General features: G+C 30.5%; 4 protein-coding genes across 14 annotated transcripts in view; 2 read left to right on the forward strand and 2 right to left on the reverse strand.

Moving 5' to 3' along the window:
- Nucleotides 1-1,522: 1,522 nt before the first annotated feature.
- LOC105194662 (lysosomal thioesterase PPT2 homolog) lies at nt 1,523-4,332 on the forward strand. The gene is made up of 4 exons (XM_011159697.3): nt 1,523-1,737; nt 2,111-2,360; nt 2,434-2,552; nt 2,638-4,332. Exons 1-4 carry the CDS (start codon nt 1,585-1,587, stop codon nt 2,989-2,991), a joined length of 876 nt encoding a protein of 291 aa, XP_011157999.1. The 5' UTR covers nt 1,523-1,584; the 3' UTR covers nt 2,992-4,332.
- A 176-nt stretch (nt 4,333-4,508) lies between these two features.
- On the reverse strand, nt 4,509-7,274 carry LOC105194664 (venom serine carboxypeptidase). Its single transcript, XM_011159698.3, has 3 exons — nt 7,036-7,274; nt 6,525-6,948; nt 4,509-5,860 (listed from the first exon to the last, which is right to left on the reverse strand). Exons 2-3 carry the CDS (start codon nt 6,810-6,812, stop codon nt 4,742-4,744), a joined length of 1,407 nt encoding a protein of 468 aa, XP_011158000.1. The 5' UTR covers nt 6,813-6,948; nt 7,036-7,274; the 3' UTR covers nt 4,509-4,741.
- A 493-nt stretch (nt 7,275-7,767) lies between these two features.
- On the forward strand, nt 7,768-9,743 carry LOC105194665. Of its 2 annotated transcripts, none has more exons than XM_011159699.3 (2): nt 7,768-7,940; nt 8,203-9,743. In XM_011159699.3, the coding sequence occupies exon 2, from the start codon at nt 8,269-8,271 to the stop codon at nt 9,289-9,291; it is 1,023 nt and encodes a 340-aa protein (XP_011158001.2). In that variant the 5' UTR covers nt 7,768-7,940; nt 8,203-8,268; the 3' UTR covers nt 9,292-9,743. The 2 variants fall into 2 exon arrangements, with proteins under 2 accessions (XP_011158001.2, XP_025986655.2); XM_026130870.2 differs by having other exon boundaries at nt 7,939-8,023.
- A 229-nt stretch (nt 9,744-9,972) lies between these two features.
- Nucleotides 9,973-17,685, reverse strand: part of LOC105194666 (piezo-type mechanosensitive ion channel component) — a 31,065-nt gene continuing 23,352 nt past the window's right edge. For 6 of the 10 annotated variants that reach the window (XM_039454711.1, XM_026130866.2, XM_026130863.2 and 3 more), the window contains 15 exons: nt 17,330-17,407; nt 16,708-16,788; nt 15,748-16,024; nt 15,511-15,674; nt 15,138-15,419; nt 14,873-15,049; nt 14,380-14,527; nt 14,039-14,253; nt 13,815-13,973; nt 13,621-13,747; nt 13,078-13,490; nt 12,557-12,849; nt 12,244-12,484; nt 11,884-12,111; nt 11,238-11,447 (listed from right to left, as the gene is read on the reverse strand). In XM_039454711.1, the coding sequence (XP_039310645.1) occupies nt 11,345-11,447; nt 11,884-12,111; nt 12,244-12,484; nt 12,557-12,849; nt 13,078-13,490; nt 13,621-13,747; nt 13,815-13,973; nt 14,039-14,253; nt 14,380-14,527; nt 14,873-15,049; nt 15,138-15,419; nt 15,511-15,674; nt 15,748-16,024; nt 16,708-16,788; nt 17,330-17,407 (2,986 nt within the window). In that variant the 3' untranslated portion in view covers nt 11,238-11,344. The other 4 variants (XM_039454707.1, XM_039454710.1, XM_039454709.1 and 1 more) reach the window with 4 other exon arrangements.

The following is a 17,685-nucleotide window of genomic DNA, read 5'->3' on the forward strand; positions in this document are numbered from 1 at the left end:
AAAAAATAATTATATGTTGAATAAATGTATGTGATAAAACTTATAAATAAAAAAATAATAAAAAATTACAGAACATACATTTAAAAAAATGTAATTCTTTATATGTTTAGATGTAAATAATGTACTATAGCAGTTATAATTTAAAATGTCCCAAGTATACATATTAGAATTCAAGATCACTGCTTACAGTATTAATTAATTGCCGTTCCTAACCGGAAACGCAAGTGACGGACAATCCCCGCATTCCAAGAGTATATATCAATGCACGGATAATGATGCAAACGCGGGCAAAGGGGTTGCTCCTTTAGGGGTTAAAGCCGTGATAATCATGGATGACGCCGGTCGAAACAATGTAGGTCGAAACAATGTACTCGGTATCCGTGGCCCCGGCGGCGCAGAACGTGAGTTTCGTTTACGGATTGGGAGAAAAGCGGGGTGATGTCAGAATACGGTGATGTATGGCTGAAGAGCGAGCTCGGGAAATACCACGTGCCCCGCCACCTAGTATACAGCACCCCGTAAGGATTAGGGTGGCGACCTACTATATTCTCCAACGCACCGTTCCGTGATGCAATTGGATTCCTTCGGCCATCAGCATCCTCTCATTCATTCACTCCTAGAGCCATCGTAACCGATTTTAACTACGGGATCATTGCTCCCATTTGTGGAATTTTTTTATTGAATGCTTCTTGCGGAAAAATACAACTAATTTGGAAATCTGAATGCAATATGCAATGTTTATGATTAATAAACCGATATTAATATCATATATACATATATATAATATATTATATAAAATATATATATATAAATTATAATAATTAATAAAATAACATATTTTACTTTATTATTATAATTTTATTATTAATTATAACGTTATTGCGTTAAATATATTCTATTTTAATCTTCAGCTGACACTATATTAGATTCGATATTTTGCCATATTATATGTACGTCACCCGATCATTTTCAATTGCGTATATCTCGATACGTAATGTATAGAATTTAAACAATTATTTTTAGTAACATGCTAAAAGGTCAAGAAGAAGATTAAATAAGTGCAAAAATCGAGAAGTTAAATATATTCCAAATATTCAAAAGAGAAAAAGTGAACGATTTATGAATACCAAGCTTTTGTGTAAGTTCGGGTGTACGACACCCAGTGTGTCAGCTGAAGGTTAAAATTCGATTTCAAATTTTAATTATCAAATTATATATATATAATTTGATAATTAAAATCTGAAATCCAACTTTAATTTAAAATAAAATTTAAAGCAATAATGTAATAATTAATAATAAAATTATAATAATTAATAAAATAATAAATGTATACATATGTTCGTAATTTATGGATATTTGAAGAAAATGTGAACATTTCTCTTAAGCAATATCTTCAAAAAAAAAAATTGTATTCAGCAAACAAGAATGCAGTATCATTTATCGGTAACACTGACCACTTTGTTATCAGCTCCATTTGAGAACAAATTTCTTCATTTTACCGTAGCGCTGCAGAAAATACATTAAAACATTGTGACTGAATCAGTCACTATTAGAGGTCAGCTTTGTGCAGCATCATAAAAAATTATGACAAGTAGAAATTCTGTGATACACATTTATCTGTTTTTAGTTTATTTATTACTGTATAATGAAGCAAAATCATATCATGCTGTCGTTATTATTCATGGAGTACTCACTGGAAGCGATAGCATGGAACTCATTAGCAACAGAATTCAGGAAGTAGGTGAAACAAAAGGATTGTTATTGTTACAGATGTTGCAATATCATGGTATTGTTTCTGCGTATGTTGCAGATTGTTTTTGTTACATTTTTTGCACATAAGTTACTTCATTACTTTTTATTGAATGCAATATTATGTAATATATTCCATTGTATCATTTGTAAGTAGAGCGATTTGTTATTATAATGTGGCCATTGTCATTTTTCAAGTGTGATTTATGCAATTTCATGCATCACATTATCAACATATGCACAAACTTTTACATTAAAAGACAATATCCTTTGTTAATAAAGTTTTGTATTCATTTATGATGTATAAGTTAGTAAAGATTTAATCTTTCTATATTTCTATAATTGATATGTTTCTTCACAGATGCATCCTGGCACTCAAATCTATAACACTGTAAGATTTGCAGGCTGGAGCAGCCTGGAACCAATGTGGCAACAGGTAGAGGAAATAGGTATGGATGTACTTTCAATAGGTGCTGCATTTCCTGAAGGGATTAATTTAATAGGTTACAGCCAGGGTGGCTTATTAGCTAGAGCCATATTGCAAAGATTTCCCATGCATAATGTCAGAAATTTTATTTCTTTGAGCTCGCCTCAAGCTGGACAATATGGAAGTATGTAAAATTATGATTTTTGAAGAGACAAGGATGTAAAGATTTCTTTCTAATCATAAAATCCTGGTTTTAGCACGTTTTCTGCACTTGATTTTCCCAGACTTAGTTTGTGAAACTGCTTATGAACTCTTTTATTCACGACTTGGACAACACACCAGTATTGGAAATTATTGGAATGATCCTTATCACCAAGTTACTATTATATCTTAATTTTAATTCTTTTTACATATTAAGTACGTTATTGTTTAGTCTAATATTAAATTTATTTTCCTTTCAGAAATTGTATTATAAGTACAGCAAGTTCCTACCATTTGTGAACAATGAAATCGACCATTTCAACAATTCTGATTATAAAATGGGTTTAACCAAGTTAAAACGTATGGTACTTATTGGAGGACCAGATGATGGCGTTATTACTCCATGGCAAAGCAGTCATTTCGGATATTATGATAATAATAACACTGTGATAGACATGCGTGATAGATCTATTTATAAGGATGATGTCATCGGTTTGAAAACATTAGACAAACAGGGCAAACTGAAGCTCATTACAGTGCCCGGAATTTCCCATACTGATTGGCATAAAAATATTTCTATAGTAGATCAATTTATGTTGCCATACTTAGATTAAATGTAATAAACTGTAAGTAAATAGTATAAAAGTAAAATAATATTGCCAAATATCATATTGTAGAATATGATATTATAATATTACTTAATTTTATATTTATGAAAAATGTAAGGAATATACTATTTAAATGTGGACAATTTTTTCAACGTGATATATTAATCGACTGATTTTGTAAGTGTACAAGGCTTTACTTATCTTATTTTTTACACATTAATATAATAACTATATAATAAATAATTTAAATTATAAGTTTAGAGGAAGGAAAGGGATGAGAAACAAATGGAATACTATTTTGTTGTTTAAAAATAACTCAGCAAATATTAACGGGACACATTTCTTATCAACACCAGTTGGTTAGCCGTAAAGTTCTATCAATTATTCTATAGGTAGAAGTTCATCAAGTATATAGAACAAACATAATTTACAAATTACTGAAGAGAGGGAAAAAAGATGCATTTATAAGATAGCAGAGGAGTTATGAAATTAACGAACAATTAATGTTAAAAAAGGCATTTTTAGTTATAAAAAAAATCAAATTAATAATCCTTCGTAGGTTTTGCACATCAATAAGTGTCATAAAACAAGATTTTAGAACTATTTTATTTGGAAAAAAAAAAGATTTTTTAAATAATTTCTTTGGCTTAAAATACAACTTTTTAAATTAACTTCTTTGCTGTTGGTAAACATTATGCAATGTGCACTATGAAATTTGTAAACTTGCAAGAGTGGTTTTACGTTCGTAATGCAAATGGCTCACAACCATCTAATGACTCTTCCCATTATATAACTTTATATATCAAATTCATACGACACATATTGAATTAAATATTACGACACATATTGAATTTAATTACATAATTTGGAAGTCAATTGAAGGCCTTCAAGCTAGCAACTAAAATTAATGATTAATATCTAACATAGTTCTTAAAATACATAGAGTATATACCTGTAAAAATCGCTGCAAAATTTGAATTTATCTTTTATAAAGACACAATAAACACTAATGATTAGTAGCCATACTACAATGTCTAAATGGACTATAACGAAGTAATCTTAATAGGTGTTTTTAGAATTTAATGTGAATTATATAAAATATTATAGTATCTCACCACTCCACTCCTGTATCTCATGACCCCCATCTTTCCTCTATAATTATTAAATAATTTAAATTAATTATAAATTAATAGTTATATATTTTTTATCCTTCGCATTTTATATTCAAATAGATTAATATAACAAATACATGACATATTTGCAACCACATTTTTTGTATACGCTCATATTTTTGGTGTGTACATATATATGTATATAGTAGCAAAAAATTTTTATCTATCATATATAAATATGTATATAATTTAAATAATAATAATTAAATTAAAGGTCCGAATATTTTTTTGTTAAGTTAAAGATTGCATTTATAAAATGTCAAGAATTTTAAAAAATGTTCTGTATTTATTTAGATATTTCAAATTGCTTATATAATGTAAATTAATAAGAAAATTTATAAATAATTTTTACTTATTAATAAATTTATTAATTTTTCTATTACAAAATTATTACATTACAATTATTGAGTTTATTTGTCATGACTGTTCCTCAGAGTTTTTTAAGTATTGTTGGCACATTGCCTTACGTTATTAAATGTTTATCTATACATCACTAATAGTAATTCTTCAAGATAAAAAATCCAAATAGCTTTTCCAAAAAGCTGAATATCACATATATTTAGTATAATAATTCATAAATGTTTTTAAAACTTTTTATTGTATGTAAAACGTGTGATCAGATCTAATGCCCACTTAGGTTGATCAGAAGGAACCATATGACCTGCATTTCGTACGAGAACTTCCGTTAAATTATCAACAGTTTTTGTGTAGCCTGCCAGTTTATTTCCAACCATCCATAGTTTCCTTGGTGCTTTCGCATATTTGTCTGCTCCGGACCACTTCAAATTTTTTAAGTAATTTTCCGTAAGTGGATATGCCACGATAATGTCCAATTGTCCATTGTAGATAAGCACTCTATAATGTTGTAGAAGGTCCGTCAAGAAAAACACTACGGATTGCATGACGTCTTCTTTCAAATGTTCCTCAACAGTTGTAGTTTCAACATGAAAAGAATTATTGCCCACATGTATAGCGCGCCTAACGTCGGCTCTTTGAATCAATTCCGACATCCAATCGGAATCATTGCCATCTTTCACAAACAAATAGTTGTAATAATTATCAAAACCAGTTAGGTTGTGAAATAGAGATGGTGTGCGGTTTAAGTCACCATTAAGAAGTGTATCAAAAATTTTAAATGCCTCGAGATAATTCTTCTGTTTAATAAATTCACGGCCTTTCTTTTCGTACACTTGAAATTGAGTTTTTCCATTTTCATCTATCAGCCCAAGTTGGTACAAATAATCGCTGTATAACAATTGGTTCTCTGGATCACACAGTCCATTACCAATTGCTAGGCCTTTTAAGTTAATTTTTGTCTTTGCTTTGATATTATAATCTTTAATGGCATGAGACACTGCTGGCACATATTTCCCAGCATATGATTCACCAGTGACAAAGAAATCATTATTTTGTAACTCTGGGAATAACAGGAAAAATTGTACCAAAGCTGTATGAATTTCCCTTCCCACTTGTGTTTCATTTGTGGCATATCCTTTTTCATTCTCAGTAAAGCTGTAGCCAGTACCAACTGGATTATCAATATATATCACATTATGTGCTATATTCCATGAATATTTTCGCATTGTTAGAGTTTTATTAGCAGTTATTATAAATGGACCATTTTCCATAAAAAGACCAAACATTGAAGTTGCCCCTGGACCCCCTTGCAGCCATAATACTACTGGTGCAGTCTTTGGATTGTGCTGTGGCACACAAATAACGTTTGTTTAGTAATTTTATATACTCTAAAGTACAAACTTAATTTGTAATAGAGTAATATACAAGCTAATGTATAATATCTTCATGAAAATAATTCATATAATTTTAAATGTCTCCAGAATTATATCATAAATTCTTGTAAAAAATATGCTTAAAAAAATTATAAAAATATTAAAATTTGTATATAAAAATAAGAGTTGTTTAATAATTGTAATCTTAATTGCAAACAAACTTAATTTGTAATAGAGTAATGTACAAGCCCAATATGCAATGTCTTCATCAAAATAATCCATATTCTTTTAAATGCCTTAAGAAACGTAGATTATAAATGTTTATAGAGTATGTTTTAAAGTCATAAAATGTATCATTATAAAAAAATAAATAAATTATCAACAATATGTGCAAGTAAATATACCAAAAATTGGTATCAAATATGCCCACATTAAGTTGATGTTTTGACGAAAGAATCTAGTGACATGATGCAACAACAGAATAATAGAAAACGAGCAGAATCTTTCAAACATGAGTAAAAATAAAATTTATAATCTTTCTCACGAATTTAGCAGACACTTTGAAAAATCTGTTTTCGACAGAGTGTCTATATAGGTTATACTTGGATATGCGCCAAAATTGTTAATTATTACTTACCATGGCTGGAAAGAACCAGAAGAAGAGATTGGAATTGTACTCTTTGTTAACTGTGAAATAACCTGAGTAACTGCTAATATCGCCCATCTCTTTGTGCTGGACGACAGACTTTGTTCGCGCCTCGTCGATCTTCCCATTTTCTATCAAAGGAGTCAGGAAAAGCGGAGTGCCAGCATCCTCGGTGAGTTTAAACTGCTTCAATTGTGGATATACATTCAAAAATCCACTCGTACTTTCGTGCGGCAACACGAGAAACAGCGCGCTCAAAATTATTGCAATATTGTTCATCTTGCTGGCTAGAAGTCACAACTGACACTGTCTTGCTGTACTGAGATTACTGAGTACTGATTTCAACAAATGCGTCTAACTGCGGCTGGTTGTCTCGGCGAATTGCTATCCCAATTTTCTTTTTCTCAATAGTGTGCTAATACGATAAATGTGAGGTTATAATACGTGATTATACGTTTTGCCGTTTAACAAATCGTGAAATGAAAATTCTATGAGTACTGACCTTTGTAATCCATTCGAATATAATGGAAGATAAAATTCAATTGTTGTTATTTTAACCGTATATTAAGAACCTAATCAGAGGTGGTGGAGGTACTCTTAACATTTTCTATGATCATTATAAGTTTTAAGGCAGTTTACATTAATTTGTTATTTTCTATGATCTGTTTTATCTTCAATATCATAACGTACGATTAAAAAGTCATACAAATTAATTCGATACTACTACGATTACTCACTAAGCGACTAATAATAATTAAGTAGCAATTTAATGTGATTGGTTGGATCTAAAGTTAAGAACCAATTATATTCAACTGCTTCTCAGCCGCTCAGTGATTATAATGGAAGGATTAATCATAATTATTGTCATCATTTGATCAACATTTAACACTGATATATATTTCCAGTTTTTATTTAGGTTTTATTTATTATTAAGTCTTTTCATTTACTTATTTGAATATATCTCTTTTCTTGTGTACAATAAAAAATCTCTAAATTTTAATAAATATTTATTCAAATAATACTCTCTGAGCATAAAGTTCAGTCTCCTTATCCTACTTCCTGTAGAACATAATTCGTTTATTCAGTGGTTAACTAGAGACCCTATAATAATTATATAGGTCTCTATGGTTAGCGCAGCCACTGCTTTTCGATGGTTTTTGGAACGTAATTGGTTCTTACCTGTGGATCAACCAATTACGTTTGCCGCTCGATAAGCAAGTCTACATTCCAAAAACCATCGAAGAGCAGTGGCTGCGCTAACCATTCCATGAACGAATGCACCCTGTGCTTCCCGCTTATGGTTACGGCGTTCATGGGTGCGGCGTTCATTGTATGATCAGCTGATTCACCTAACCGTAACCGAAAGATTTTCTCTCGCATTTGAGTTGCGTCGGCGATTGCGACAAGGTTAGCGTTTACTATATTTAATTCCGGTTGTAGTTGACTAGCTGCTATTGTGCGTCGTAAATTTATAGACGTTTTATCAAATTGTAACGTTACTTTATTGTCATATTTTATCATAATATAATAGTTGTAGAGAATATTTTGGTTGTGTTAAACTGTTCAAAGAGACTTTATGTATTGTTAAATGTTAAACTTATTGTTTAATGTTTATTGTTACGTGTCAAATGTCAAACATTTTATTATATTTTATATTTTTTTCTTTCAGTTGCTGTGATATGTTTATTGTAGACATTAAGCCATACATTTACACGTCTACATACGGATATTCAAGATGAATGATTCTTTCTTGGAAGATTTAGAATTAATACCAACAGACTTGAAGAAGACATCTCAGAAAACACCTCAGCAATTGGATTGCCATATAACCACCAGACATGCTACCTCATCTCCATTACTTCATTTCTCAGAGCAAGGTGAGAGAAATAATGTTATGCGACAGAAGGAACCTTTCACAATAACAATTCCAAGTACACCTGATATAAAGATTATTAGTAATAAAGAGTCTTCTTTGAAACATTCCAAGAGTCAATATGATCAAAATGCGAAGAAACATTTTACGAATGTCAAAGTATTAGAGAAACCGGAGAAGATTACAGACATTAAAGGAAAGCCTGTAGATATAAAAGCAAAAATGGGCAGCAATAATCAGCAGAGTGTCAGCGGAGAACACAAAATGAAACTTCATGAGACAAAGTACCCTAAAGTGCCTGAAAGCAAAGATTGTAAACGACGTTCAGGATCTCTTAAAGAAACCACTCATTCTCTAAATACTAAGGAGAAACGGAAAACATCCCTTGATTCTGCTAATAATAATTCCTCTGATGCTTCTAGTAAGGAAAATAGTCGTCCCTCAAATTCTTTCAAAGAGGCTGGTCCTCAAAACCCGACGAAAGAGAAGGAAAAGTTGACTGATAAATCGAGAAAATCAGGTTTTAAGATACAAGATCAAGATCCAGTTGTTTTACTCACTGCTATAAAAGAACTGATTAGTACATATACCAAGCAAGAGAGTACCAAGATTCTACGTGCTATGCAGGAACTACATATAACTTCTCAAGCTACCTTGATAAAAAATCTTCTGAACCAGACGGATGATCTCATTAAAGAAATGCATCCCAGTCAATATTCCGCTAGAATGAAAACACTAATTGACGAGAATGAATTCTTGCAACAGGAGTTGATAGCTTTGCGTTTGCAAAACGAGACTCTACAGAATAAATTAGAAGAGCTTGAATTTTTAAAACAAGAAAATATGAACTTGAAATTGAAATGTAACGAGCTAACTCAGACATGATATCAAACGATTGCGATAAATATTGGACCGCGAAATATTTTTTTATCTTTTTGCACAAAGTGCTAATTAGGACGTCCACAATGTATTTTAGTTATTTGACATTTTACGAAACGCGTTATATATTGCAAGATTTAAAAAAAAAATTTTTTTGCTGAAAGTGCCAAAAGAGATTACTAAACACTTACTAAACTATTCGCATTTACTTTTATTTAATGTTATGCCAATATAATAATAACAATAATAGAGATCATTTAAGTATTAATACATATAGTAATGTAAGTGCCTTGACTTATTGAAGTATAATATTGATGACATTTTATACATATCGCTAAAATAATTTATTTTTTTACTAAAATGTTAAATACTAATTCTTAGATATGCGTACTACTTTAAGATTTTTTCCTATACTAAAATTTTTGTAGTAATTAATAAATCAAATTGCATTTATTTAAGAAATTTGTTTTTATAAAGTCTCAAGTTCCATAATCCCTTATATTGAAGTTGAATACAATTTTATTCTCACTGGACTATTGAACATTTTTCACTTAATACGATAAGTTTAATAATTTATAAAAAAAAATAAATATCTGATGCATCAAATACCTAAAGTTCTCAAGGCTTTAAAAGGTATTTTTGGGAAAGGATATATGTACATATATTTGAAAATATGAGATCATAAAGTGTTTTGAAAGATCAATGAGCTGCTATATTTTCACATGTACACATATTTATTTATATACAATATAAACATTCTCTTTTTGCGATACATTTCTCATTAAATACTTATAGTTTGGATATCTTTGGCAAATTAGCCAAATTGCAAGGCTGTACGCATTTGCAACTAAAAAAACGTATAAAAAAGATTGAGAAACTATGTCAATCAATTTACGATCAATGTCTTATAAATAATTTAATTTTATATTTAAGTTCTAAATGCACAATCTAGAAACCTACACACTAAGCACACAAACTTTAACAATAAAAGCATTTTAATATAATTACATTTTCCATTGATAAATAAATTTATTTTCAAAAATTCACGATGCGTTAACGTTTTGCAAATACTTTTTGCAAAAAGTTTTATTTGGATATTGCATTCTTAATTGGATTAATTAAATGACTTTAACAAAATTTGTAGCTAATAAATACAAATAGTTTGCAAATTTAACGAAAATAAATTTTGCAAAATATATTTGCTACAAATTTTGTTACAAATTATATCAGCATAAATATAACAGAATTTTATAAATATGATGACAGATTGATTACAAATATCGAGCTACTTCTGTCATTTTGTACCTGTTTCAATGATTTTTTTTTTTTCATTTATACAATATATAATTACTTATACATATGAAATAATTGTAATATATAATATAAATGTAATTTGTATATTGTATATATTATATATACAATATAATTCTGTGAATATAGTAATAGTTACTTTATTAAAATGTTTATGATAAAAATAGACTTTTACTAAATTTTTGAATTCTCTACAAATCAAAAACCTTTTTAATTTGAAAACGTATGCATGATATTAGTATTTGCAAACTTCTTTTACATTAGTGAAACAAATTACTAAGTTATATTACAAAATGAACATATGTCCCTCTATATGTTCTTAAAATATTTGATAAAAATGTTTGCATCGCGAAATTTTGATGGGGCAGTTGATTTTTCAGCAAAATCTATTAATTGAGCTTTTTTGAAGTTTTTTCGAAAAACGATATTTTAAAACAAAGAATAGCCATGAATCAATATTCAAAAAAGAAGCATATTATAAACGACGCAAGTTCATCATCGTGTAAATTCAAAAGTATCCTTCAAGTTTGGAACATTCTATTTCTTCCATTCTATTTAAATTTGAATTGGATGTCTATCCGTATTTTCTAATGATTTTAAAGTGATTTTTAGAACGATTTTCACTATAAATATTATCTTATCTAGCCAAGAAGAAGAAACTAATTTGAAGAATTACGTTCCAGATTTTCTGCAGTAACGCGCATATAAAACATTATTTACTTAAAAACGTTTGTTATTCCTCAGACTTTCAGTCACGACGAGACGACGATTCAGCTCGTCTTCTTTCTTCATCTAGTAATTCCTCTTCTTCGTTATCAGTTTGTTCTCCTTCTTCGGGCGGTCTCGTCCACCTAATAAAACGATTTTTTACAATCGTATTTGTGGAAAAATAAAATTTCTCTTCATGTTTATTGTTTCATGTGTATATTGATTTTGTCAGTTTATGTCCGTTGCTTTAAGTCTATGCATCATTGAATGTGTGTGTATTATATGTATGTGCATATGTCTCATTTGTATGAATTCATATGAATATGAGAATAATGCAGTCAAACAATTCAAACTGGCAAGCGGCTATAACTGAAAATAAAATCACGTTTTAATCGATTGTCAGTCATTTATAATTAACTGTCGTTCATTAATACTGGCTGTAATTAATATTAATCTGCAGTAAAGTTTCTGTATCAGAGTCTTTATCATGCATCATAGCCCAATCATACTTTTATATAATTAAAATTGTAGGATTTTAATGTCTAATATTTATAATCTAAAAATAGCGCAAGATCTAACCTGATTAATGTTTCCGGTGATCTGTAGAGGAAGATCAATTTGGCAAACAAGTCTTCTTCAAGACATAAATCGCCGCTTTCGCGGACCAAATAGATATCCAAGCAAAGTCGAAGAATTCTGTCGACATAGGGTAAATCGTCGAACATGATCTTAGGTGCCACATCGCTGACAAATTTCCTCATCATTTGACTTATGACTATCACCGCTGTGGTATACAATCCTAGGATCCTGTTCATAGTTATGTGATTTTCAATCAATGGATAATAATAACAATTCCATAAAATCATTATTCTTTGTAAGACTTAACTATAAGAACATCTATATATGAAGACATAAACCAAATTTTATTATTAAATTTACCCAAATCCGCTGATGAAACTTAAGCCCTCGGGGAAAGTCTTGTCATTAAATAGGAACATCATTATGTAGTTGCAATCATTTAATGGTATGTTTTTCAAGAATTCGTACGGAGGGTCCGTGCATACTTCCCTAACCACCCACCACTGCTTATTATCACAACATGTTTTGTTCGTTGATAATTGTATACTCAGGTTTCTGTAAAAGTGACTGTCCTTGTAGCCTTCAAATAAAGACTCTTTTGCTAGAAACATATTATAGATAATGTTCTTATGTCCTTCTCAACATTGTTTCAATAGCGTTCAGTTGTACTCACGTCCTTCCATTAATTGTCGAACGGGACTGACGGTTCTAGCAGTGACTTTGAGGAATTTGGGAAAGGCGTTTTGTAATTCTATTGTCGCATTTGTTGCATCGGTATCCTCGCTTAACATGTCCACTAATGTTTGTCTTGCAGGATTTAATTTTCCGTTTACGTACGGTAGTAAACTTATAGGTTGAACCGTCGAAGTGACTCCACTGGTATCTTTAGCATCTGTTTTCCTTGAAACTGTCCATTCCACATGTACAATTACTTCCGTGTCATTAGAAACCAATTCATTTTTCAATCTGAAAAGAAAAACAATAACAATTTTTTTTTAATGAAAATGTTTCTATAACAAGAAGCTATTAATATTCTTTTTATCTAAGATTAATTCTTTTTTAGAAGAATAGTATCTATAATGCTTTTCTATTAATTTTTTTTATCAAATAATTGAATCTTATTAAGTATATATATTTTTTATTTTAAGTTAATTATTAAAGACAATAATCTTTTTTTTTATATAAAGGTCAAACCTTTCTTTATCAGGTGGAGAAATATGCCAAAGTATTCCCGAGGAAGTCGGGAATTTTACTGCAGCCACGTCAGAATGGACGTAATTTTCGAAAAAGGTTACAGCTGATCTCTTTTTCGAGTATAAATCATCTGTATAAAGACGTTTGTACTGTTCTTTCGTATAAGCGGTGATAGAACTGCCCTGTGCCGATATGGAATAGATAGGTTCGTATGGACCAATTCGTATTTTCATGGACACATCATAAGGCAAGTTCGACTGTCCGACAGTACTACCAAGGGCAAATAGAAGTAATGGGAACCAGATTAAAGCAATTATGAACAAAAGTACACTCCCGCCTACTAAGTACTTGCTCATTTGTTTCTTCTTTTCTCCTCGTGGTTGAGGGTAGTCTGATTCAACTCCTCGCATGCACTAAAATTTTATACAATAATATATTACAATTTTTTATCACAACTTTAAATGAAAATGTTTGCATAAAGATGAATGGAAAAATAGTGTTTATGTCAAGACTAGATTTAAATATATTTCTTATAAAACTTACTTTGATTTGATAAATACTAACAAAGATGTCTTCCATCTTAAACCAGTCCATTATAGTCATGGACGTATCAGTCCAAATCCAATCCATTACTGCTCGAAGTTCAAAGAGAAACGGTACCAACATAAATCTGCGAAGAAACTTCTTAGATAAATATAATCGAAATAATAGAAATATTTGATAAGCATTTTACTAACCCTTTAAATAGGACATAATTTACAATACTATACTTCTTGCACAAAAAATTGCCCAATATTCGAGTCGGATATCCTTGTCGCAATTGATAAGCCGCTAACAAAAGATAGAAGCATTTTACCATGTACCAGATTTGTGGCGGAAGATTTTCGTTGAATTGTCTGTAATTATAAATATGTTATACATAATAATATAGTGATAAAAAAGAAAAGCAATATAATTTTACCTTTCCGTCGCGCTCGGTAAAATAAAGAACATCCATAGATGAATCCCGAATACTAAGCAGTATTGGAAAATTAACTTTCCTAAAATAGATTTTCTGAGGAAAAGAGCTCTATCGATAACAATTAGAGCAAATTGTAATAATAACATTAACAGGAAAGGCATAGGAACTCGATTTTCCTGAAAATAAGCCGTTACTCCGCCATCGCCTTGTTGAGTCTGAAATTAGAAAATACAATTAATTTGGTCATTTATGTAAACAATAATAAATATTAATATTTATATAAATATTTATACATATAAATATCAATAATTTTGTAAAGCCTCCCTCCTCTATGTACTTACTCCAAATGCGGAAAATCCGAAAATAAGCAGCAAAAAGTTAAAGAAGTCACAGAGAAACATATAGGCGTAAACATTTGTTTTCTCTTTACCAGTAGGATCGATAATTTTCATAAAGAAGTCTTTCATTGGTGCAGTGTGTTTAATTACTCTGCAAAATTTGAAAATATAATTAGTTTTAACAAAAGAAAAAATAATCTAAGAATATATTTAAAATACTTTTAAAAAATATTTTATTTCTCTTTTCATTTATTACACGTAAAATATTAGAAGTAAACATAAAAATCTTTCTTTAAAATTAATATATATATAATGAATTTGCAATGCTGAGGATGACCAAAGTGAGTCGGAAAACGTTCAATTTGTGATTAATTACATGTATGTAGAATAAATTGTAATTATTAATAACTCAATTAAGTTACGCATCAATTCTATGCTGTACTCTCATTAGCCTTGCTTTGATTTGGTTGTTTGAATAAAATATATAGCTACTTACGCCGTATTCATTGTTTTAGTAAGCGATTTACTTTCTGGATGCTCTTCTTCTTCTGCAGCTATTAGCTTCTTGTTGTCATCTGCGAATAGATCTGTGTTACCTGCTACATCAAAGTTTGCACTCACTTGCAAGGCACTCAAAGACTGTTTTTCAGGTTCTTTTTCCTTTATATGAGAACTGCAGCATATTAAAAAATAAATGTGCTACATATTTATTGATGTCAAAAGAATTTTAAACATTTTTAAAAATGAAGATTCTAACTTACTCGCTTTCTTCCTGTATGCCGTCTTCTTGCTCTTTGCCTTCTTGCTCTTTGCTTTCTTGCTCTTTGCTTTCTTGCTCTTTGCTTTCTTGTTCTTTGTCTTCTTGCTCTTTGCTTTTTTGCTCTTTGCCTTCTTGCTCTTGGCTTTCTTGCTCTTTGTCTTTTTTTTCTTGTTGCTTATCTAAAGGTTGTTGCTTCGATGGCACTGTAGCTAACTGAGAAGAAATAACTTTCCGTGATTTTAAAGATGCAGCTGTCCATTGACCCATGGATTTTAACATAAATCTATAAATTTCAATCATATAGAATATTATTTTTTGTGAGATACTCCTCTAGATATTTTCATTACTATATCTCTTTTTATTTATGTGTGTACCTGTGGAAGAACAACATGAGAAGTAATAATAAATCCCATAGAGCGTAATTGGGGTCTTTTAGAACACCAATAATCCTTGGCTCATAGAATGGATGGTTTATTGGGACCTTTTCATTCCAGGGAATTACTTCCAATTGAAAAATACATTTTATTATGACAATGACCTAAAAATTGTTATCTTTACATCGGGATTCTGTATAATATATTTAGGTACAAATTATGAAATATGTTTCTCACCTCGGTATATGCGATCAATGTTACCCAAAAAGTTTTGGAGGGTCGCGGTATCGTCAAAGAACCCCATAAAAATACCATGAGCGGTAATGGTGTCGACAGTACAGACGCATTCTTAATTTGATGAAGAAACACCATAAAGTAACAAAGTAAACTAGAATGCGCCAAAATTCCGAACCAGATAGATGCTGCAAACTGTACGATGGGCGGTTGATCCACTTCTGAGAGTTCCGTAGTTTCTTCGTCTTGCTGGACTGGCAAAGCTCGCGAGAAAAGTGTGCTGCATACAAAAAAAATTTTAAGTTAATTACAGTCTAAATAAATTATACAACACAAATTTATGTAGAAGAAAGATAATCTGTTATATGTACGTAAAAAAAATTATTTAAAATTTAGAAACTTTTAGTATATAAGAAATAAAAATAAGTATAAATATACAAAATTGTGACTTAAACAAAGAAAAGCTTATAAAAATTATTTTAGAAAAATAATTTTTGTATCTTGTATACGTAAAAATAAACAAAAATTTGAATTAAATTTAAACATATATGTATAAAAAATACAGATGCATCTTTCTTCTCAGAGAAATCGATATCGAAAGCACATTTAAAGCCCAGTTCAGAAACCGTGAAATCTAAACACCTGAAAATGGAGTTGAAAACATTCGACAACATTAATGTGTTCGCCGCAGTGGACGTCGTTTATTTCCGTCGTTTACTGTACACAATAATCAAAGAAACACAGCAAGCTGCTCGTCACAAATCAATTTTTTTAGTCATTGCTCTCTTCGGAAAGCGATCCTTTTTGCCACGAAATATGTTACGCAAAATAGAAGTGGTAGGCAATTAAATACGAAAGGATCTTAACCGACGTGTCGCATGCGAGGAGAAGCGTGCGAATAGTGCATTTATGGAAAGGCCGAGCACATTGAGATGCCTGGATTTCACGACACACTTTCGATACCTGGAGGAGGACATGTCCAATCCTCGCTCCAAACTCGGCGCCAGAATTCGGATGTGCGGCACTGCCAGCGAGCTCCTCTTCCTGACACAAACAACACGACGCTCTTTCTACGTTTATTTCGTACAAATATGTTACGAGGACATAGAATTCTAATCAAGATCATACGCTATATCATAAATTCTGCCAAACACGGAGAAGATAATGATGCTAAATTTGGGGAGAAAATATATATTAAAACATATTATAAAAAAAAAACAAAAGGGATATATTACATTAGACTTTTACATCAAGAAATCTAACTATAGTTTGAAAGTTTGTTGTCTCTTTCTCTTTTAGTATATCACGAATGTAGGGACATTGCATACACCGTCATTTCAAAGGATACCCTGATTTTAATTGATAAAATGTTAGCTAAAATTTCCACAAATTTAGTTACAATTTAAATAATTATTATAAATCTAAATAGGATATTAGTTTGGTATAATGAGTGTGTAAGAATCGCTTTAGCTACACACACACACACACACACACACACACACACACACACACACACACACATACACACTAAACTAGACACGCAATACATTTATTAAAGCATTTTACACAGAATAAAAGCCCTTGCCTTTTATCTTGCTGTTGTAGTTGGCTCGGACCTTCTCCAGGATCATACTGCTCCTCCACATTGCCGTTTGTAGCTAATCTGTTAGCAGCGAGCACATTTACTACTAGCATCTACGTAAATCATTTTATTTTGAAAATCGTTAAAACCGTTTATACTTACACACATTCTTTAAAAAATGTGTTTTAAACTTCTTAAAAATTTTTTATTTAATCGTCACAGAAGCATGAGTTACAAGTGCTCCTGATGCCAATTAATTTTTAAGTATAACATTGAATAACAAAAATATAACTCTTTACCGCAGTTTTTAAAATAATCAACGGTTTATTGTTTTGTAGCCCCATAAAAATAAATAAAAT

The sequence above is a fragment of the Solenopsis invicta genome, chromosome 11, assembly GCF_016802725.1.
Source record: "Solenopsis invicta isolate M01_SB chromosome 11, UNIL_Sinv_3.0, whole genome shotgun sequence".
NCBI lineage: Eukaryota > Metazoa > Arthropoda > Insecta > Hymenoptera > Formicidae > Solenopsis > Solenopsis invicta.